Below are 23,053 nucleotides of genomic sequence, written 5' to 3' on the forward strand. Positions count from 1 at the left end.
AACTCCAGTGCAAAAGCTCGCAGCTTTGCGAGATATTGAAAGACACTCTTTTTTCCTTCAATTAGTTACATTTAATTCTTCTATTTCACAATTTATAATATTTCATTTTAATCCTAATTTACATAATCACATATACATATATTTATAATAATAATTAATAATAATTTTTCGGTAGTTTGGTTTCATTTTTTCTCTTTATAATATTTTATCATTTGGAAATCCAGTCAAATTTCACATATTTTGCATATTGGCCTGGTTTGGATTTGCTCATATACATCTACACTGCCGACAGTTTTATCTTGCTCTCCTGTGGTGGAATGCCATGGAGAATTGACTGAAGAACTTTTGCTTTTTTTTCTCTCTCACGTGGTGTTATTTGGTCAAGATTGATGTTTTTCTCGACTCTCTGAGTGTTTGCGAATTCAGTGAATTCTCCATGGGTTATTATTCTTTTGTTTTAATTTTGCATTTTCCGCTTCTATTTGGTTTTGGTAATGAAAACACCAAAAAATCGAAATAGACTTTACATAGTATTTTTTTCTTTATAATAGTTTTATATGAAATTTCTTCTCTCAATTCTTACTCTCGAATGCTAATTTTCTATTAAGATTTTTCTCTTCACTCATTTTGTGTGTGTTCATCTCCTTAAATAGGGTATAATGTTTTGTCCTTCACTTCAAAATCCTTGACTTGTGTGGTCAAAAGTGTTTCTTTGCAGTGTTTCTGGATTTCACTCGATTTTTTTCTTTCTCTTATTAGGAGGAGAAGGGGACAGCTTGGGGGGACAGAGGGGACTAGTTTGAATGCGATACGATGAGTTGTTTTCTTTCTTCTTTGTTCCTAGAACTGGAGGAAGGAGAGGACATGGTCACAATCTGAACAGAAGTATATGAGAGACATTGGAAGCAATTATCGCGCTCTGGTATCGCGAAGTCCACGCATGGAATCGACGGTAGTTTTCAAGTGTGTGTACAAAATTGGTATTTGGGATTCCGATACGACCCGGTCATGAGGGATTTTTTCAATAGCCCCACCTCAGTGGCCCACTGACGGCAGCCATGGTATTGCGCAACAGCTTGTGGGTGACCCACAATGGCCACCGAGGCGAAATCTCTGTCTGAGCGGGAAAGCGGATATGCCCGGAATCCGCAGTGTCTCATTGAGCCCCTACTCATGTTCGGATTGTGAACATATTTGGGTGATTATTGCCACTCTTCTACGCATTCCGGCCACGTAGAGTGGGCAAATGGATGTGAATCGCGGCGGGTGACTCTCGAGTGTGTATGCGCACTCGAGGATGAGTTGAACCAAGGAAAAAATGCAGATGAGGTGGAAAGGGTTGTCTCCACTGACTCCCGGTGCGACACTGGAAGAACAAATTAAGTAAAAGAAGAGATAGGGCAGCAATGGTGCCAGCAGGAGGAGCTCCTGTTAGTTATGCGTGAATACACACAATCTTCTCGTGGATTCACCCACAAATCGCATGCCGACTCCTCGTGAGGCAGCATTGCTGGGGGAGAAGAGGAGGAGACTTTGATCGTCACCGCGAATCAGTGGATATCCTGGCCACGTCACTCAATCTGTGGCTTCGTGTTCACTCTTCTCTGACCATTCCGCGAGTGAGCGCGCCAGGATCCGCGGGTCTGAAGACTAGTTCAGAAGAAGCCACAATACACTCTACTTTTGCATCACTCTTGCCCAACGCGCATTTGGGATGAATTAGAGAACGTTATATTTTCGTGCCCATGAGAATGTCTTCTCTTCTTGGTCAGGATCACAAATCCTCTCTTCGGCACACGCAATCTTAACATACATAGCACACTTTCTTTCACAGCAATTTTACCTCTCACGCTCTCTCTCTTTGTTTTTGTAGTACACGTTTTTGTTTTTGGCAACTTTTCCGCACGATCAATAAACGTTCTCATAACATATCATCCCGTGTTAGATTTACAAAAAAATTTTCAATCTCACTCCTTGCAATATCTTTCGCCCAAAACTTAAATGGAAATCTCGTGTGATGTCGTCGTCCTTTGAGGTATTACAATAAATTCATCTTTAAAGTTTTTTTTCTTCACCTATAAACACTAGAGTGTATTAAAAACATTGTTTTTGGTCATTTTTGCAACTCTCGTTCTTCACATCTCACGCACGTTCTTCTCAAATTCATTATGTTGGTAGTTTTTTTTTCACATTATATATCAAGTTGTTTGTTTTTCTATTGAAAATACTGAAGGTTTTATATTAAAAACAATATTTCAAAAAATTATTCCTCAAATATAGAAAAAGTTTTACATTCGGTGTGTGTGTGTGTTTTTTTTTATTATAAAAAATGCATTCCAACGAAAAAGAGATGGTGTATTTTTTTTTCTTCTTCAGAAAGTTTTCTTTATAAATATTATCTAAGTATGGACTCTCATCAATCTGGCTAAAGTGGATAGTTGTTGTTAGTTTGCTTATGCAATTTTGCATTTTAGCATTTGGAAAATGGCCAATCTAATTGGGAAAATTGCATAAAACTACTCTCTGTTGCATGCAATTTTCTATTAATACAGCGCTTTCCTTTGCGCAACTAATGCTCATTCTTCAAATGTTTCTCGCAAAATATCGCAGATGAAATATTTTCGCTCTTTTTTTTTTACTATGGAAATAAGTTTTCTTTATACACTTCACTATTTTTTTTTATTACTTTCATCAGTTTCTTTTTGGGGAGACTTTGTTCACTATGTTTAAGATCGTATTATTCTATTTTCATCATTTTTCTTTTATAATAATTTTCTTTAAAGTGCAATCAAACATGAATTATTACATTATTTAAATGTATGTTTTCTCCATCATTTACACTACGCAGTTCCACTAGTTATTTAAGTTTTTTTTTCCTTTATTGAACAATTTGATTGAATTGATTCTCTTTTTCGCTAAAAATGAAGTTTTATTTATGTTCACGCTAAGTTTCAAGTCAATCTTCTTCCGTGGAATTTTTTTCTATCAGAGCCTTTTATTCCTTTTTCTACATTTGCTATTATTCATGGATTTTCTTTTTTTTTATTCTCTCTTTTTCATCATTGTTGTTATTTTTTTTGGTAAAATACCATACATAAAACGTAATTTTAGCATTACAGTATTACAAATTACATTTTATAACAATATATATGTTGTCAAGTTAATTCATGATTTGTAAAACGTCTCCCAAACTCTCGTTCTTTAAAGAAGTCCTTAGGAATAATCAATTTAACAATTAATGGTGTATCATTAGAAAAAAGAGAAAGAAGGAAAAAATGATTGTGAGAAAAAATCCATGATATTTTTTCCTATGAAATTTGATTCTGCTTTTGTTTATGTTCATTTTTTCTTTCTCTTCATACTCTTTTCTTACTATTTTTTTTATATCAAATATATTCTGTGGGACGTAATTCACTTTTCACGTTTTCTCTTACTTCCACCATCTTCTTTCCTAAGCGTAATGAATTCATCTCATGATTTTCTGAGACTCATTCATTCTTGAGTAGATTTTGTCATTTCTTTCACACAATTTTTTTTTGTTTACTTTTACATAAACAGGAAGAAATGGAAATTATATTCATTTAGATACTATATAGAAAAGTTTTTCTCCTTAAAAAATAATCTCTCATTTTGTCTTAATACAAATCTTTGCATTTGCTGATTTTTTATCTTTTTCTTTGTTGAATGACAAATGAAAAGAATTAGAAAAATTACAACAAATATTTATAACACTATATTTTCATTTCTCTTCTCCTTCTTTTCTAAATATAGTTTCGAGATCTCAGTATTTTCCCATCGTCCATCATAATTTATCAAATTTCTCTTCTCATTCTCCTATACACAATAATATATCATAAAATATTTTTCAAAGTGTCAACAAAAAATAAAGATTCCTATTCTTTGCAATAAATAGATTTCTCAATTCTTATCTCCATCTTTTTGTTTTTCACCTCTTCACACTGGTTTATGTTCTAGGAAGATTTCTTTTTTTCTCTATCTGACTCACACATTTTTCTCTGACACAGTTTTTTTTTGGTACTTGATCTTTGTTCTCTTGAAACTAAACATATTGGTGACACTCTTGGGAAAATCATAAAGTCGTAGAGCAACTTCTTTAACATGCAGAGCAATGACTGGTTGAACTTCTTTTGCTTTGTTCGCTTGTTTCTTTTTTAAAGGTGGGTATATGGAAAGTCTGTGGAAAACTCTGTAGTTCGTGTCAAAAAACATGCTTGCGCTCGAATCACGTCATTTTCCCAGTGAAAATTTCCAGTGGCGAAAATCACAGTCAAGAGGAATTCCTTGGTTTCCACACTTCAGAAAAGCTCCCATTGCAGTGCATCCTACAATGAAAGTCTCTAGCTGTCGCCGAGGAAATTCCCCGTCAGTTTTTCGCGTGGCGAGAAAAGCTCACTGGCACAAGGCGATTCCTAGGCGCGCTTCAAATCCACTTCATTGCATCTAATCTCTCTTGATCCACTCTTATCTTTTTGGTGGGTTATTTTTCTTGTTTCATCGACATTGCCTCACTTTCCCAAATTGATTCCTCACTCAACACACACCAATCTCAAACTGGGCCTCGAGAGCTCACGGAGAGCTGCCCGACTCGCGTGAGTTGTCCACTTCATTGAATGCACGTTAAATAAGTCGCTCGTTGTACCAAATTCAGAAATCCGTCTCATTATTCTCGTCGTTCTCCTGCGGCGCCACGGCGAGGGACATGGCGGGTGTTGACGGACCCAGAGCCATTGTAGGTTCCGTGTTGCGACGCTTCATCTTCCCTTTGCACTTCTTCAACATGGTCGCCTAACCGTCCGGTCCATAGTTTACCGATCATTGTCATTTTCCCACGTGGTCAATTGCCACAGTAATTTTTTTTTTAATTCATTTTCGAAGGGATTGTTCAATGTTGTGAATTGTGTCATGTTTCATTTTTTTCGAAATATGGTTTTAATTTATGTTTTGTTGTTTTTCGTGGGCAATAAAATGTTGTGATGAAGGAAAAAAAGAGAGAATAGAAATTAAGAATTGCGCTCTCAAATTTTCAAATTATTCTCTTATCATTACATTTATTTTTTAAACTAGTTTGCGAGAAATTCTTATGTTATCAGTAATAAAAAGTCAAACTGAAGATTAAGGGGAAATAAGGCTAAATGACACACAAGCTGAGACATTTGTGGACTGCTTCTGCAATACATAAAATTTTAGGCCACAGAAAGCGCAAGCTTTCGCTCCACTTCCTCCCCTATCGCTAACATCAGCCATATAGTTGTTATGCGTGCATTTATGACAGTAGCAAAAAGAGCAAAATTATAGTATAGCATGAAAGCACAGTGAAAAGCTTCGGGTGAAATGCAATTTCCCATGCGGACTAAATTATTTTGCAGAAAAAAGGCTTCAGAGGAAGCATGGGTGGAAAAGCATGCGAAAAATTCAACACTGGCCAAAGCATTGTTTATTGCCTGGTGACGTGCATAATCAGGAATTGATTTCAAGCAGAAAAAGCGCTCCTAAAGCATTATTGTGTTTCTAAATCATATAAAAAATTCTCTATAGAATAAACACAAGAGGAAAATTCAAGAAATAAAATTGCTAAATCAAATTATTTCGTCTCATTTTTACATTCATGAAACAAAGGGGATAAGAAACTTCACACGATTCTTCAATTGAAAAATTATAAAAAAAAAATCTCCTCTTAGCGCTTCTATGATTTTTTTTCTCTTACTGATTGTCTTATCATCCTCACACTCTTTCTGTCCACAGAGACAATTACAAATATATAGAAAAGAGACACTAAAGAGGTTAAGAAATAAATATATAGAACATAAATCACGTCTTTTTGAAAATGAGAGAATCACAATTAAGGAAAGACTTTGAAAAAACTCAATCAAGTTGTAAAGTAATAACAAAATACCAACGAAAAGGATCTTGAAAGACAGTAAAATAAATGTGAAGTGATTTTTTTTTCTTTTTGTGGGCGAAAGGGTGGGGAATTTGGCGAGGGTTTTCTTTTTTTTGGCTTTTTGAGGAGTTTGGGAAAGAACAGGTGTTTTGCACAGCATTTTTTTTTGATTTTCTGAGTCAAAGAAAGCAGGAAAAAAGCAAACTAGGACCGGACGGACGGGTTCTCTATGTGCCAAGGGGCTCCTTATCTCGGTCCCCATTTTCCGGCTGCGGCCCCCCTTGAGACGTCGACCCCGCCACGGCCGGCAGTATTATCGGTTCCGTAAGTCGCCGCTTTGTTTTACTTTTCTTCAACATTGTTGCCTAGATTGGACATCAAGTTTCATTAACATCTTGGCTTTCTTGCTCTTAAGAAAGAAACATTCAAAAAGAGAACTCTACAATCTTTCATCAAACTTTGAAGTTAGAAAAATCGGGGCGCTTTTGCATGAAAAGTATTCATTGAAGAAAAAAAATATTTTTCATACATAAACAGCCCGGATAAATTTTTGAATTTACGAAAAGATTTTTAATATTTTCTCTGATCACTCTTTTGTGAAAATATTTTTTTCTGAGATAAACCGAAACCTCATAGAAAATGTGATGAAATAATAAATTATAAATTAAAAAAAAAATAATCAAAAATATCTTTGAAGATATATTTAAAAACAAATTAATAAATTTTAGCTGCAGAAATTGAGAAATATTGCAATTTCTCAATCCTTTATCTTAATCTAAAATAAAGTTTGACAAAAACCAATATAAAAACTGCAATAATTTGCTAAAGAATTTTATAAAAATTCTTTAATTGACACATTAAAGAATATTCTGCATTTAATATTATCAAAATGAAAAAATTCATGCTGTATTGAAAATCAAAGACTTTTCCATGCAAATAAATTTAGAGTATGAAAAAATAAATAAAACTACAAATACAGGGTGAAAAGTGTCTGAAATTATGGTGTTCTCAAATTTTTCTCAAAAATACTTTTGGAAGTTGTGTCAGATTCACAAAAAAAATTGTGTCTTTACGTGTATCGTGTGGATTATTTTTGTTACATCTAAACGTGTTTCTGTGTGATTTCCTCAAAAGTACTTTCTTGCCAAATTACACTAAAGAAAAATCAAAAATAGTGTGTCGTATACTGTGTAAAAAATCTACCAATAAATACAATTGAATTGTCAAAAATATGTCTACTCAATATTTATGGTATAAGAATATGTCTTTTTACACCCTGTATGAGTTTTGCAAAAAAGAATCTTTGAAAAGAAAAATGTATATTCGAGATTCTGTATGGTTATCTCTTGAAATTGAAATTTAGAAAAGATATCAATGTAAAAACACATATAGCGAATTATTTATTAGAAATTTCTCTCGCAGATAGAGAATTATATATGTAAAAAAGAAACAACAAGAAAATTCAATTGTTAAAGTAATTGTAAAAGAAAAATTTATTAGAATATGTATTACTTTGAAGCAGATTGTTAGAGTTAGTTTAAAAAATGATATATATTTTTGTAGATATAATTTGAATAGTTATAGAGAAAAGGTTTCTCTTAATCGCAAGAGATTATTGAAAAACAGATTATTGAAAGATTGCCAAACTCACCTTGAGTGCTGATTTGAGAACTACGACGTCACCGGGACTCTGAACCCAGGGTTCGCCATCCACTTGAACCGGAATCTCCGAGTACATGTGGATTTTTATATGGCCACCCTGAAGAGAAGCACACAAAGTGTTAAGACATTCTTCTGGAAGTATCATAAGCGAAGGAATTTGAATAGCTTACCTGAGCTATGCGAATTGCAGATCGAAGGCCAGATTGAATTTGGCCCAGATGCACGACTCCCGTCACTCCGACAATCTCCAGCATTCCGTCCCAGTGATTCGGTTTACTAAACTGATCCTCCTTCTCAGGACCCCACGGATTGGCCCCAGAACCCCAACTGTAGAGAACACAGAAGCATTTCAATACAGCAGACATTCTTTCTCAGCAGATATTTCGACGTTACCTCAGGATATTCAGTATGATAATGCCCTCGACGGGTGGCAGTTCCACAACCTTTCCATCCACTTCCAGTCGGATTTCTTTGTGCAGCTCCTTCACAATCTTCCTGCCCACCATCTTCCGGAGGCCCATCTTCACATACACGCCCTTGTTGTGGAGGCGCGAGTTGAACTTGTTGGGATTCTCCTCGCGCGCATTGTGAAAGTCCAGACAGAGATCGGCATCAATTCCTATCCCGAAGTAGTTGTTCATCACAAAGATCTGTGAATTGTCCTCACTCTGTGCTCCTCCACCTGAAAACATATTGCAGAGTTTCCGTGAGCTCCACGCGTTCACAGGGCCTCAGCGGATTTATTAGCAAGTACGTGGAAAAAGTCATTAAGCAATTACATGGAAATTTAAAAGCTGCAATTTCTGTAATTTTTTCAATTTGCTGTGTTTCTTATTTATGCTTCCAAAAAATGAATGATTTTATATGCGTGCTGGCTTTCAACGGAAAATTACTCTAAAAACCAATGTCTCGACTCTCATCATCTTTTTGGCCAATTCACCTGACTTTTTCGCAGTAATTTTCAGAAGAAAAAAGATAATATACTCAAGACTTTAAACTATTTCAACGAGTGATAACATGCAGAGTTTTAATGTTTTGCAAAGAGCAAGCAAGTTCTACGACCAAAGAAAATGTAACAAGATATAATACTGAAAGCGCATCAAGAAAAGAGAATTGTATATTCATTTCAAATGAAGAACCTCTTATTATTTGTGAAAGTGCAATTATATACGGTCATTTTTGTAGTCATTCGACGGCGAAAATCACTGAGATTGAATAGAATCTGTCTTCTGTACACGAACAAGTCAATAATTGTGAAGAGAGAAGCTCTCAAGAGAAGTGAGCTGAGATCGAAAAAAGCCAAAATATTGCATGAATTACAACCTATTATATTATTGACTTGTCTCTATCCAATCGCAGTTTCTAAACTCATAAAATACAAACTCCAACTAAAGGGTATCAACCAAAATACCGCGGTCTAAAATCTCGCGACTCTTGACCAATTTCATGTCATGAACAAGACCAGAGTAAAGTCTATATATGTTACTAAAAGAAAAAGAAAACACAAAATCCAACAGACGACATCGACAGAGTTAATGCAGCGCTCAATTGCGGATCAATTGAGCGTCTTGGGGTAAAGTTGTTGCTTTCAAGACTTTAAATATAATCTCAAATATCATCATTGGTTTGGTTTGGACTCATTTGACTCTTCTTTAATCGACACCAAATGACCTTGATTTGCAATGGCCGCAAGATGAAGTTGCTGATTCTGTTGAGAAGGCTGTGCTGTGTGGACCTTCTTCTTCTTCTTACCCGTTGAATTTGATGGCGCTTTTTGCGCTGCGTCCTCGGGCTTGTCTTCCGGATGGAACACCACTGTCCAGCGATCTAATCGAATCTCTTCCGCTTCGATTACATCGCGCAGCAGGTTCAGCGGGTCTTCGCCGCCCGTGTAGCCGGGTCCCCAGCGAAGGACACGCGCCAAGTCGTTCCCTGCAAGAGCACAGACACAAGGAGGAAAAGCCCCGCACAGATTAGTCACTGTCCAATTGGTCAAATTGTTTGCTAGTGAATTTTGATGGAGATTTTACCAGTTCCGAGGGGTACAATGGCGCATGGTGGACTTGAACATTCCGAGTCTTGACCAACGTTGTCCAGACACTGCAGCACCCATCCAATTGTGCCATCGCCGCCACACACGAGAATCTTGTAGGTCTTGATGTGGCGAAAGACATACAGTCTGCAGAGGCACAGAGCATAAGCCAATTGCATAGAGATTGAACTTGGAAAGAACTCACCCTGGAAGTGGTCCACCATTGTCTAGATCAAACACTTGATAGGGATTCAAGAGTTTGCGGAAGCTTGAAATTAATTCGAGACCCTGACATCCACCGGATTTCACGTTGACAAAGACAAGCAGTGGCCACGTATCCGGACGCACCATGCTCGGTTCGATGTTTGGCAACAGAAGCACTAGAAGATTTTTCCCCTCGCAGATTGCCTCACGCAGTGTATAAAAAGCACGAACCTGGAACAAAATCAAATTTCCACACAATCTGTACAGCAATCATTCGCCAGCGAAGCACTCACCGCCTTCGAAGCGTCTTCATACGTTATCACAACAGATCCATATTCATAGTAGATGGGACCAATGCTGGTAAACTTGTCCTCGGACACATATCTGTTCAGCATGTGCTCATAGTTTCTCTGGGAGAGTCCTGAGAAAGGCGATGGCAATAAGCGAGAGTTGGTATTTGAGTTGAGAGAGTACCAATCATACCTGGAGGTAGATTGCCAACGAATAGTGCCAAATTCGGACCATGTGGATCCTGCTTGTGCTGCAGATAGAACCTCATGAGCTCCATCTGACGAATTGAGTCCCTGCCCAGCTGTTTCATAATCTCCCACGGTCGCTCATTATTGCAGAGGATCCTCTCTGTCACGCCTCTGTCCAGCAACACCTCCAGACACCGATACTCATCCACATTCCTCCCCTCCAGCGTGAACTGATTGAGGGCGTCGCGGATCAGATCGCGCACGGTTGTGTCATTATCCACGGGCACCGCCACGAAGGACTCGTCAATGTCATCCAGCTGCAACTTTCCCGGGTACACGCGCACGAAGCCCTTGTCATTTTCATTGTCACGAAATCGCAGGAAGATGGCTGGACGCTTTCCCTCAATTCGGGTGAGTGTCAGCACCGGATGTGCGTCCTGCAGGCGAACCTCCTCGCCGCCCGGCGCATACAAGTCCGTCAAGTAGAATTCCTGCAGATGAAAAAGTGCATTTACAGTGATTTTCCGATGAGGCGAAAGCCAGTTAGAGTTTCAGGAAGCAGTGAATGGCGACTTACATTAGGATTTCGTGCAATGTGGAATGCACGAAGTGCTGTTGTTAGTAATTGATCTAAAGTACATGTTCGTGAAACTGTAATTGCTCGGAATATTCGTCGTCGCAGTGAGGAATTTCCATCAAACACTTTGATAGTTTCTGCACAAACAGAAGAAAAAATACCAAATATCAAAATAAGTAAGAAAAAAGCTTTCTCTCTCTCTCTGTGTCGGTTAATCTAACAATCACGCTCACCTTCATCCCTTTCTTCCTTCTCTTTATCCCTCTTCTCCTTGTCCTTATCGGACTTGTGCGCCGACTCTGCTCTTGGATGACTTCCTGAGGCACAGGCACCTTCAGGCTTCGATGTGTATTCCTCATCGCGAAATCGGGCAGCGTCTCCGCTGCTAAATTCTTCAGAAATGCTTCGCGCTGCAATGAGAGTAGAGGCAAAAGAACAATCAGCCTTTTCAGCAAAATTCAGAGAGAATTACACTGCATTCTTGCTGGCGGAGACTCCGCTGAAAATTTCATCACTTCAATCTCAATAGCAATTTAACAGCCAATTTCGGTATGAATTTTGCCAATCAGATGAGATTCCAACGACAAAATTCCCTGAAAATCTCACACACAGCAGAACAGGCACGGCTTCACGTTCTCTTTGAATTCACATTAGTAAGGAAAAAGTGCTGAAGGTGGTGCCAAGAATAAAGCTTCCAAGCATGCAAACATAAAACAAGTGTAATAATTGCTCAAATATGCATTTTTGTGTATTTCTACCGTAGCTTCCCACTGAAGATTTCTTCGGATATCGTCGATTTCATAAGAATTTACGTAAAAGCATATAATAAAAGACGTCTAAGCAACAGAAGTAACATTTATCATTTAATTGCTATAAGCAAGATAATTTGTAACAAAAAATCTTCCCAATGCGCGATATTTTTTTTGCTTAATTTCCAATCATATTCAATGATAATTTCTAGTTGATCATGTTTTTTGCCATTTAGTCAATATCCTGATAGAGATGAAAGTTAAAAACATAAAAAAAATTCCCTTCCCCATTGTGAAATGATAAAGTAAAACGAGAATGAATGTTTCATTGTGTGTAAAAGGAAACACAAAAACCATCTGGAAAACGATAGGAACAAAATACTCAAAAATCACTCAAAAAAGAATAAAACGGGGAAATGAGTAAATAAAAGAAAAAATCCAATTCACCTCTGTGAATTTTACATCTTGACTTTCGCCACGCCAGAGAGATTTTTCGCATTCGTCGGAAAATTCGCCCCAAAATGTGTCCACTCTTCACCCCCTGCTCCTGCTGGAAGGGCAGAATCGGCGGCGTGCACCTGTCGTCATCGCCATAATGTCCGATCTCAATGCGAATGTCGGCGCTCTGGGATGTCTTCATGGAGATTGAGGCGCCAGGCGACGAGGCAGTCTCCAGCATGTCGTCCAGATTGGCGTTGGAGTGCCCCAGACGGTTCACGAAGAAGCGCGCATTCTTGAGATAGGGCGGCTGAACGCCCTGCTCCTGGAACGATCGACTCCTCGTCACCGTTTCGGCCATCTTCAGGCGCTCCACGTGGCGACTCCTGGGACTCTTCACCATCTCCACACTCTCGGCACTGTGAGCCCTCTTGTCTGTCCGCACTACGTCTAAATTACAGCTACTGGCAAAGTCACTGTGCGCTTCGGCACAGTCAATATCTAAAATATCACGATTCTCCCCGAGATGATCCGTTCTCTTGTCGCCACCACCCCCAATCTTCGGCCAACTGCGGTTCCTCTGATCCGTGGACGCTGCAGGTGACGGCAGGAGGTACATCTGCCTTATCGCCTCCTTGGCATTCATATCGAGATGCCTTATCGACAATTCACTGTCCGTGGCATCACAGAGACCTATCGTTCTCAATTCCGCTGGTGAAAGTCATACATATTGAAGGATTAAATTAAAAATCACAGAAATGGGTTGGAAAATAGAGACAAAATAAAATACACAATATGACATTTTGAGTGTTGTGTTAACATTGGCACAAGATATCCTCTCTTCTCCCCCAGCATACAAAATGAATCAATGGAGAAAATGCTGCTTTGTTGCATATAAAGCATATCTATAGATAGAGAGAGAAAAGCACAGAAAATTTTCTATTCCAAGACCGTACCAACTATAGAATCAATTATACTGGATAAATTTGCAAAATAAATTAATAGAATATAGAGCAGAAAAAGGAATATTAAGATGAGAGATACTTTGTGGTGCTCAAGTCTAGAATAACCATCAACAGACAACATTCACAGAACAATCTAATTAGTCTATCGTATCCATACTCTCTCACACCACAAATCTTTCAAAATTTATTTCGCACATTTAATAGAATTCTGCACAGAGAACACTGCACATATCTCAAATATTTTCAGATAATGCGAAAGATGTTCCAATGATACCAATTATGACCCATGTATGTTCTAGTAGTACGTCTATCCCCGTTATCTCTAAATTATGCGAAAAGTCCCAAATGTAGTATGTATTATATTAAATTGCAATCTTGTGCTCTGAGGATGCAATATTAGAGAACAGAAAGTGCTTCATAGGTGATTGACTAGGCATACTTACGACAGGAATAATCTCTCTGCAGTGGTGTAGTCCTTGATTTCACTTGGACACCAATAATAGCTTCCATTGGCACTTCAGTACGAGGTATAGAAACAGCATGTGGCGGTAAATAGATTGGCTCGAGGACACCGAATTTGCACTCGGGATTCACTTGACTGCGACAGCCACCGTGACACGTTGCACCGCACCATTCGCATCGGTAGCCTGGCAAGACAAGACACGTTCAGCATCCGCATGGGAGAATGGCCAGAAGCGCCATAGGGGGCCAACCGCACTCACCTGTGAGACACTCGGAGGAGAAGCAGGACTTCTTGCAGTGATAGCATTTTGATGTCTGTGGCAAGTTACCCTCTCGCCAGTGATGCTGATGCTTCACAGACCCTAAATCCTTGCCGGGGACATACGTGGCATTCTCCTTGCAATCAGCCACAGCGAAATCCTGACACTCCACATGGGCGAAGTACTCACAGACTGTGAAGAAAGCGTTGGTTTAGAAGCATTCACAGGAAATGCCTATTATCTCTAAAAGTTTTTATAGAGCGCTCTAGAATTTGAAGCTTCGGGAAAAGCTCACTTAATAAATGCTAGAAGAGCTCATTTTGTGACCGAAATTACTCTGAAAGCATCACTATGGTTCTTATAATGCATTTCTTGACATAATTTTAATTGCTAGATTATATTTTCCCACACAAAATCATGATGAACATTAATCTTTTATGTCTTATGCTTTTCGTCTCAACTCGTACATTCCATTTAAACTCTTCAAATGCTCCAGAAATCCTTCTGAGGAATTCATTCGACTTCCCACTGCCGCAGCTGCAATTTTATCAATTTTATCAGCATTACTCACTCATGCAGTGCACGGCGGGTGTTTCGTCAAGTCTCTTCCGGCACACCGTGCAGAATCTCCTCTTGTGATGCGTCGGCTCCGACCAACAATGGGCGACGGGATTCTTGATGATGCTGGGGGCTATTCCTGAACAAGGCGTCACCACGTTCGTCACACATCTTTCATGCACAATGAAATTGCACACTGAAAAGAGAATACGTAAAAGTTTAGTGCAAACATTGCTGAAAAAGTGTCCTGGGTGTTGAGAGAATTTTTCATGACACTCGACAGGAGTGAGGTGATGTTTATTTTTCACTCCCAACCCCCTGTGCTATTTGGAATAATATTAAAACTAGGCCGGTGACCTCCCATGACGTCATAGAGTCTCATGCTTCTCTCTCTCTCTCTACACGTTCCTTTGAGAGAGAGTTCTCGTGCGCGCCCCCTAGAAATTGGGAGAGCTTTTCACGAGAGTGCGCGATTTTTCCAAACGCGCCACCAGAGAATCATCCGATTGCTGGAAAATGTCTTTCGTACACAAAATTGTCCTATCCGTGCTTGTGTCTCCGCAACACCCTCAACAGCGCCGCGTGCGCTTCTTCCAAGTCTCCCTCGTTTTTCTTCTCTCCCTCTCGCGAGCGGAAAAGCTCCGCAGAGAGGGAGAGCATGGAAGAAGTATATAGGTGAGTGTAGAGCACATAAGCTCAAGTAGATAATTGTGTAATGACGTCAGCAGCTCCCGAATGCAATACCATTGGGGAGAGATGAATGCGTAGCAAAGTGGGGCAACAAACATGATCCCGGCTCATTTCGAACCACCCTCGATTTCACCGCAATTTCCCATTTTCTTCTATTGCCTCACATACATTCAGATACGCTAATTCACTAAATTCCCTCCGCCTTCGACGCAAAGATTTCAAAGTCCAGAAATCCAATTTACGTCTTTTCCCCCATCCACTTGGTATATGAATTAAACAAGAGGCAGTGAGGAAAATTAGTCACAATGGAAGTCTCTGTAGTAAACAAAAGAGTTGTAGACATCACAAAGAGACTCGCCATCACTTCAGCCATGGTCTTTCTTGAAAATTCACACAAATTCACAATAAACAGAGTGTGTGTCATTCAGAGAAATCTAAAATGGGGCAGCTTAGGGAGGAAAGTATGAAGTAATCGTGAAATATTTCAATCTAAATCACAGGGAAAAGTTGCAAAATAATTATATTTATTTGTGAGTCAACCAATCTTGCAAATAAGTGTCAATCTTGCATGAAAATTCCCAACCCTACGTAGCTTGAAATGGAAACGAATGACGACATAAGACGAAGTGAGGGGAGAATAAACCAAGTCTATTGACTTCAACAATGCAATGAATAATAATAAATTTGTTTATATCCAGCTATATTGAGAGAGTATGACTGAAAGTTTTCCCTCTTTTGTATGTTATGAAATATGTTGTCACATTCTATCAAATGTACCCAGATTTCCCTCCGCGCAATATTTCGTCATTACTCATTTGTTCCTCTGTCGAGCCTTATTTTCAAATTTCGATTATGACTCTCTCACACACAGCGCATTTCACCCCACCACCATTTGGAAATGGGGACACATTGACGTAAATTTTCCATCTCTTTTCGCATCTCCAATCCTGTCGAGGACTGACTTGTTTAACAAACACTTTTAAACATGAGCTGTGAGCAGAGGAAGCTGCCACTGGGTGGCAAAGGGTGAGGATGCGAAGATAAAGAAGTCATCTCGCTATGACAATTCACATTCACATGTATCGGAACAATTGTCCACGGAGAAAATCATCACTTTTAGAGAACACTTTAGAGCTTTTACATTACAATTTCCACGTGTGAATGAAAATCACACTGTGTAGGCGCTTTCCCAACTCAGTCATTGCAATTGAAAAGCCATATTGTTGGCCCCACAAGTCCACCTGGTTGAATGCCCACCATGTCACTCAATTCAAGTGATATCCTCTTGAACAAATGTATACATTTTCTACATGTGTCACTCGCTGTATCGAGACACTGTCCATGAATGAATATCAACTTTATGTATGAGGTCAACTAACGACAACCAGGCGTCCCTCCATTCATCAAAATGCCCTGTAAAAAAACTTTTCCCTTCTCTTTTTAGCCTTCGAAAGAGAATATGATAGGGGGAGAAATTTTACCAGGCGCATCCATCGGTACCTGTAGATTTCCCTATACATAGCAAAAACTCTCGTCAGCCACTGACAATAGAGAATATTTCAACCTCTGCACTGAGAGAAATTGCCTCCAAACAAGAAAATGGTGTCAATTTTCTACCGACAAATTGTAAAAATTATCAAAATCAACGAATAAATCCTATAGGTACATTATACATAAGTCGATGACGACAGTGGATCTTTCTGCATACAAGAAAATTGGGGCCAAACAAATTTTCACTCTCCAAATATCCTCTCACGATATGACATTGTAGGAGATTATTAATATATTCCACCAATGCGTTATGTGACGAGATTTTGTCTATTTGCCCTCCATGTATATTTTCAATCTCCCGCGAGTCTGCTTCCTCCTCCCTCGGGCAATGATGAAATCACGCGTTTTCTAAATTACGACATTATGCGCCAATTGATGGAAATTCACTCTGGTGTGACGTACATTTTCTCGCACGTTATACGTCATGCACGGTCTAATTTTAATGCTCTCTTCTCCTTCAGGATAAATCCGTTTTGTCCTGCAATTTTGATCACTCGGCGAATGACCTTTCGATGAACATGTGCACATGTACAAATATATTTACATCTTGCAAATAGTCTCCCTTTGAAGAACACTTCCTCGTGCCGATTTCAGGCATTCCATGCCACATTTATCCTTTATCATGGCATCGCATAAGAAAAACTTTTCCTCGCCTCTCTATGTATTGGTGCTAAAGCTTGCTCTTGCGCTTTCACTCGTGTGCTTTTCCAACACGCTGGAGCAAGTCTCTCGTGGGAAATTTTCCACATCACGACCAAGAGTGAAGGATAAAACCAGGCATTTATCCAGGGAGAGAGAGAGCATTCAAGAGAGAGAGAGAGCGAACCCAGAGAGATTGTGAGAAATACATGAATGACCTATATTTTCCCAAAGCCTCAATGACTTGTTGTTGTTGGGGGACACAAATTGAACTGCTTTTCGTGTGAATTCACCCAAGGATCCCGTCCCTCCCCGCGTCCTGCTCGCAAAAAGGGAGAGAAAACAGAGAAAATGAATGAAAAATCTCTTCCCTCCCTATCGCACATACACTGTGTACTGCCTTCAAACGCCACAAGGACAATCCCTCCTTTTTTTCTGCTCCTTTCCTCCACCCCCTCCGCCCGACAGCCATTCTCTGTATGGTCTATGTTAATGGGCAACATATAAATGTTTTATACTGCTTTCTCCTTGACTTCATCCTCTAATTCTCTCTGTCCACCCGCGCCTGGACAGGCGTATTTTTGGAAGCTCTTTGCGAGATAAATTGGCAGGACTTCAAGGATCCCCTTTCGGAAGACGATTTGGTTTCTCTACTCTTCAATGAGTAACAGATTGGCTCATATTATGTTCCCTTTAAGATATAGTGTATCAATTGTCGGGATTTCTTTTCTTTCAGAAAAAGCTCTTTCAAAAATATGACCGTTTAGAATAAAATCTCTCCTTGTGACATTTCACGAGGTTAAATTAAAATTTCCTCATCTGGACTGATACACACTGTCAGCAAGTTTTCACGATAGCAATATTCGGAGGCTTGTTGCTCGCCACGAAGAGACGTTTAGCCGTACAAGGTGAAAATGGGCCTCGAGGTTGGGAAAGGGTGGCGGAAAAGCACATCAACTTTCGTGCAAATCATACTAAAAGCTCTCCATTGATAGAAACAGCATCTTTTTGCTCCACGCATCAATTTAAAATCAATTTATGCGATGATGTGGATGGCAGAGAAGCGCATAAGCGAAGGGTGGCACTAAATATGAAATAATATTTCCAATGGAATTTTATACGGCAATTTTTTTTATGCTGTATTCGTTCAAAAATAACCTTTTATAGTGTGATATCGAGCAATAAGACAGAGAATATGACATGTGCTCTCTGGCCCAAAGCTCATTCGAGGTCCAGGGAAGTGAAAGGGTATTAAATTTATGTCTTTTCCGTCCTTCACATCACTCTCCTCATCCATGCCATTCTCTCCTGGGCAGCAGCACTCGGAAAAGTGGGAATGGAAAAGTATTTGAGTCCGCTCTTCGTGGAGCTTTTCGGGAAATTGCGCGCGGGGAGGAACGTGAGGTTACCTACGTCACCGGGATTCGTTCTCTCTCACTCTCCTCTCATGGCCCGTATTATGCGAGCTTGTCTCCCGGAACACCCCAGAAACTCATACAATCGAGCAAACCCCCGCTCCCGCTCTTCCCACCCGGAGTTCTTCATTTTACCACCACTCCACACCATGGCTAGAGAGAGATATGGAAAATGTGTCAACGATTCTACATTCATGAAAACTCTACACCTCTCGCACAGTTCTCTTTCTGTGAATAACATTCACAGCCTCTGAGAAGAACAATCAATGAACGGAATATCATGATTTTTCCCTTTCCCTATACCTCTGCAAAATCTCACTCAAAGGGAAAATCTATACACGAGAGATGGAAGGAATTTCCTCTCGACTAAACTTCCTTTTACACGCGAAAAGATATAGAGAGAAGTAGGACTATGTTGGATATTAGAGTCCTGTGAATTGCAAGTGAAAAAATGCGTATGACTGCTGTTGCATTTTTTCGCATGGAGATTTTCTTCTTTAAAATCCTTCACGAACATATTAAGATGGTAGATGTTTACTTGAAAGACGTCTCTACGGGGAAAAGTCAAGAAAATTGTCTATACATTGAGACAATGTTGAGCAGTGCCTTGGCCATTCTTCTCAACTCATTGAGGAAGAATGGAGAGAGGTAATGAAAAGGAGAAACTAGATCTGTGTCACTTCCTCCAGAGTACATCCTCAATCGCGACAGAGGTGGTTATTTATAGAATTGGTGAACGACATGAGAGCAAAAGGTTGCAATTTTGCAATTTAACTCCCACCCTCGCATTCAGGCATTATTTAACAGTGACTGTGAAGGAGAATGTCTATTTCTTCGCGTCTCACTCCCTCTCCTCCGATGCCACTGTGTGTTCCCTCAATAAACACATCGAGAGACGGGAAATCCAGGTCAAAAGACATGAATTCCCCTGAATAAAACAGTCGAAGGGCCTTTCGTGCGTCATCAACGTGTTGAAATTTTGTTACGCGCGCTTCTTGAGGAAAACTCTTCAATGTGGTGCCCCGGAGAGCGAGAGAGAGAGAGAGAGCGTGTGGCGCAAAGAGCGAATGCTTCGGAGATCTAGCGAGAGAGCACAAGCTTTCAGGAGAGGAACTCCTCTCTGTGTACAAATAAATTAATTATTGATAAATTTCCTGCGAACTTTTTATTTCCATCCAACTAACAAGATTCTCTTCAGTTCTCGGTACAACACTAAACTATTTTCTCAACTTCGGTTTTGCCTCTTCTCCGTAGTATTTCTCGCTTATTTCGACGTAATTTAGAAAGACATGACAGATCGGAAAGTCTCTTCACGTGATTCTTTCTACTTTTGCACTATCTCTATGTGCAGTCTTATATATGAGAAGTTCTGCTGAGTTGGGATGGAAACTAGGAGAAATGTTCTATAAATATGAAAAAAAGAAACGACCAAAGCCTATTAATATAATTTACTCATGCCAAAAATAAACAAATAATTCTTCAAACCCCTAATCTTTGACATCCTTGAATACATTTTCCTGGATTAAATGAACATTCTCCCACCTCCACATGCGGCGCGCGGCTTGGAAGGAAATTTCCCATATGAGACTTCAAGGGTGACGAATTGAGGAGGCATGAATTTCTAAATATACATGCACACAGTCAAACAGAGTTCCTTCAACTAAAATATCAATTCAGGAAATTTCATCAGATAGGAAAAAACACTCATTTTCCGGATTCAGTCGCTGAAGATGAAAGATATTTGTAGAATTTTTTCAATGATTTTTCCCTCCCACTTTACGCTACAACTACTCAATGGAATATTTTCACTCTTTAGCTAATTGATGGTTTGTTGTTTTTTCTACTTAATTCTTTATTTCGGGACGTTATAAAATTATCCGCGCTTCTCTGTCTCACTTATTCCGTAGCGAGAAAAAGAACAATTCTGAGAAATCCACGAGTTATCTTATCAGTGTGAAAAGCAAACTGTGGCCCGAGATGCTCTGTGATAAGATATCAGACTTTAGAATATCCAAAGGCTTCTTCCTCGTGGCACGACGTGAATTCTCTTCTCTCATATTTTTCTGGTCTTATTGTCTCAGTGTGTGTAAATAAATCATAATTAAATTGTATGTTTGTCAAGAGTTTATATAAAAAAAATGCGAGGCGAATTCCTCTAATCTGCCATAACTCAAAACTCTTGGAAAATTTCGCCCAAAAAACACTTACATTTTCACTACAATTCTGTAAAACACTGCCTTTCATTCGCAGTGAAAATTCATTCATTCTTCTGAAGGACACGCGAGAGAACATCAATGGAGGGAAAATATGTCCTCGTCTCACAGTAATCTGTGATGAAATCATTTAAAACAATTTCCCTCATAACCCTCGCCCCTCACTTTTGGCACAAGAAATTTGTCACTAAAATGCGATAACAAGATAAAAGTTGTGGAAGAACTTTAAAAGTTCATCGGAAGGATTAAAAGCTCTGGAAATCTACCAACTTTTCTCTCAGCCACTTCACCCAAATCAATTAGAGGTTTTGGACTTTTCCATTCGCGTGAAAAACCACCATGAAAGAACAATCTTGAGTCGTTTGTCCTTAATACATTTTTATGTGTGTGTGTGTGTATGTCATAGAATTTCTAGCATTTCTTTTCCTTTCATTTAAGATAGTCAATAAATTATCGTGGAAATACAATTTTTGCCAGGTAGATTGATGAAGACAAGCTCTTTGGGTGCAATTTTGTGAAACTTTCAGGTGTCTAGAAACTTTGCAGTCCTCGACTAGGGATGGAGGGTGGGCCGGGGGGTGATGGAGTGAAAAACCTCGCCTTTCCCCCGTCACTTTTCTTTTTCAACCATTTCAATGGCAATTCAACGGCCGCCGAAGGAGAGACGTCGACCAAATTAATATGGGTGACATTATTTTCAATGTCATACACGCAATCATGTAATCCTAAAAGCACTCAATTTGGCATTTGAGCTTTTTCTCGTCATGAGGCATTGATATGCGTAAATGTATTCTGGCAATGATATTGCCCACCGCACCCCCGAGAACCCCAAAGCTCCCCTGCGCGCCCCAAATGCTCTCCACGAGATGTGCAGCACAATTTGGCGGAGTTGTCTCGGGAAGAGTGCGAAAAAATGATAAATTTGCATGGGGATGAGAAACAGAAAGAGAGAGCTTTCGAAGGGCTGCCAGAGTGAGCTTCAAGGACATTGGGAATTGCCGAGAAATGTGCGGTGCATTTGCAGGGATGGTCTTACCTTCGCAAATGTAGCCTTGTCCAATTAGCCCCCAGAGAAGATCTGAACAGTGATGACAGTAGGTTGGCTTGTGAAATGTCTTCTTCCCAAATGAGTGTCCACCATCCGCCATTTTGTGGTATCTTTGGTGTGTTCACGATTCTGCCGGTCCTCGAGGCTCACGCGACTCCAATCAAGTGCGGACTCGACACGGCATCATCATCCATTTTTGTCCCCGCACGCACTTTTATGCTCTAGGGCCACCAATCCGTCCTCCAGATCGGCGTATCCACCCTATTTGTATCTCCTTGGGCCACCTTCCTTCCTCCTAATCCATGACTCTTCTGTCCCTCACCCCTCGCCGCTGTCGGAGCCTTTTTCCCGTTTTTTTCCTTTGCCACGCGATCGAGATGCGACGAAGACCACCCTTTTGTGTGTGTGAGATGTCCTCTCCAACCTCTTCAGCAGATCCACATCCACTGGAGACACTGGCAATTCATCAAATAGCCACGGAAATTGCACTTAACACTTTTGGGTCTCCGCGTGTGGGAATTTTCACTTTTCACGCGGGGGAAACACCTTTTTTCCTCTCTCTCTCTCCTCCCCTTGCCGCCGCCTTCACGCACCCTTCACGGAAAATTTCCCACAACGCTCATTTGACTCCTGGCCAGCCCGCGTGTCCACCAGCCCAGACGGTCACCCAACGCGAAAACGCAGCCTTCCTCTCGCTGGCCACTGGGAAAAACTCTGGATAGCGAATCTCACGCGAAGGGTGGTGTGATTTTTCCTCCTCGGGGAAAAAGTGCGTTCTGCGAGACTCGTTCAGCCCAGGCCACTGGGGCGCGCACAAAACCACCCAGAGAGATGGAAAATGTCCACTGAGGAGTGTTCCCAACTCACTGCCTCCTCGCACACACCGTCACGGGTGTTCCTGTCCACTTGGGCTTCGGAGTAGAAACACTCACTCCTCACGATTGCCGCGAATTGTATGGTGGAAAATTTTTCCTTCTTCGCTTTTCCCAATAATGATGGCCAGTCCAGCGTTGTTGTTGCTTTTCACCAGCCACCCGAACGTCGCCCGACAGCACCGCCGAGTGGTCGCTTTGGGCTAATGGAGCCCGCGCGCATGAACGTCGAGACGCATACACATGCGTGCACGGGAGATTTTTCCAAAACTCCACACTCCCAGCACCCATCTCGCTCCCATGGGTGACCCTTCCCCGGCCCAGGCGCGTCCGCCAG

At 40.2% G+C, this 23,053-nt stretch overlaps 1 protein-coding gene across 7 annotated transcripts; it reads right to left on the reverse strand.

The window, feature by feature from the left end:
• Positions 1-1,833: 1,833 nt before the first annotated feature.
• LOC132258710 (diacylglycerol kinase theta) lies at positions 1,834-22,841 on the reverse strand. 7 transcript variants are annotated; one of them, XM_059756147.1, is made up of 16 exons: positions 21,833-22,841; positions 14,302-14,484; positions 13,731-13,922; positions 13,452-13,655; positions 12,053-12,754; positions 11,090-11,266; positions 10,857-10,993; positions 10,284-10,770; positions 10,094-10,221; positions 9,802-10,031; positions 9,595-9,743; positions 9,317-9,496; positions 7,958-8,246; positions 7,735-7,891; positions 7,554-7,661; positions 1,834-4,806 (listed from the first exon to the last, which is right to left on the reverse strand). In XM_059756147.1, the coding sequence occupies exons 1-16, from the start codon at positions 21,942-21,944 to the stop codon at positions 4,666-4,668; spliced, it is 3,576 nt and encodes a 1,191-aa protein (XP_059612130.1). In that variant the 5' UTR covers positions 21,945-22,841; the 3' UTR covers positions 1,834-4,665. The 7 variants fall into 7 exon arrangements, with proteins under 7 accessions (XP_059612130.1, XP_059612128.1, XP_059612135.1 ...); XM_059756145.1 differs by having other exon boundaries at positions 9,236-9,496; XM_059756148.1 differs by lacking the exon at positions 1,834-4,806 and adding an exon at positions 5,702-6,267.
• Positions 22,842-23,053: the final 212 nt, after the last annotated feature.

This window comes from Phlebotomus argentipes, unplaced genomic scaffold (genome assembly GCF_947086385.1).
Source record: "Phlebotomus argentipes unplaced genomic scaffold, Phlebotomus argentipes genome assembly scaffold_4, whole genome shotgun sequence".
Lineage (NCBI taxonomy): Eukaryota > Metazoa > Arthropoda > Insecta > Diptera > Psychodidae > Phlebotomus > Phlebotomus argentipes.

Excerpts from the sequence above, each read along its gene's own strand:
- LOC132258710 (XM_059756145.1), bottom strand. The coding sequence starts at position 21,944 with ATGGCGGATGGTGGACACTCATTTGGGAAGAAGACATTTCACAAGCCA. Across the intron at positions 12,755-13,451 it reads GCAGAGAGATTATTCCTGTC|CGGAATTGAGAACGATAGGT; the intron begins GTAAGTATGCCT and ends GACTTTCACCAG. Across the intron at positions 10,032-10,093 it reads ATGAAGACGCTTCGAAGGCG|GTTCGTGCTTTTTATACACT; the intron begins GTGAGTGCTTCG and ends ATTTTGTTCCAG.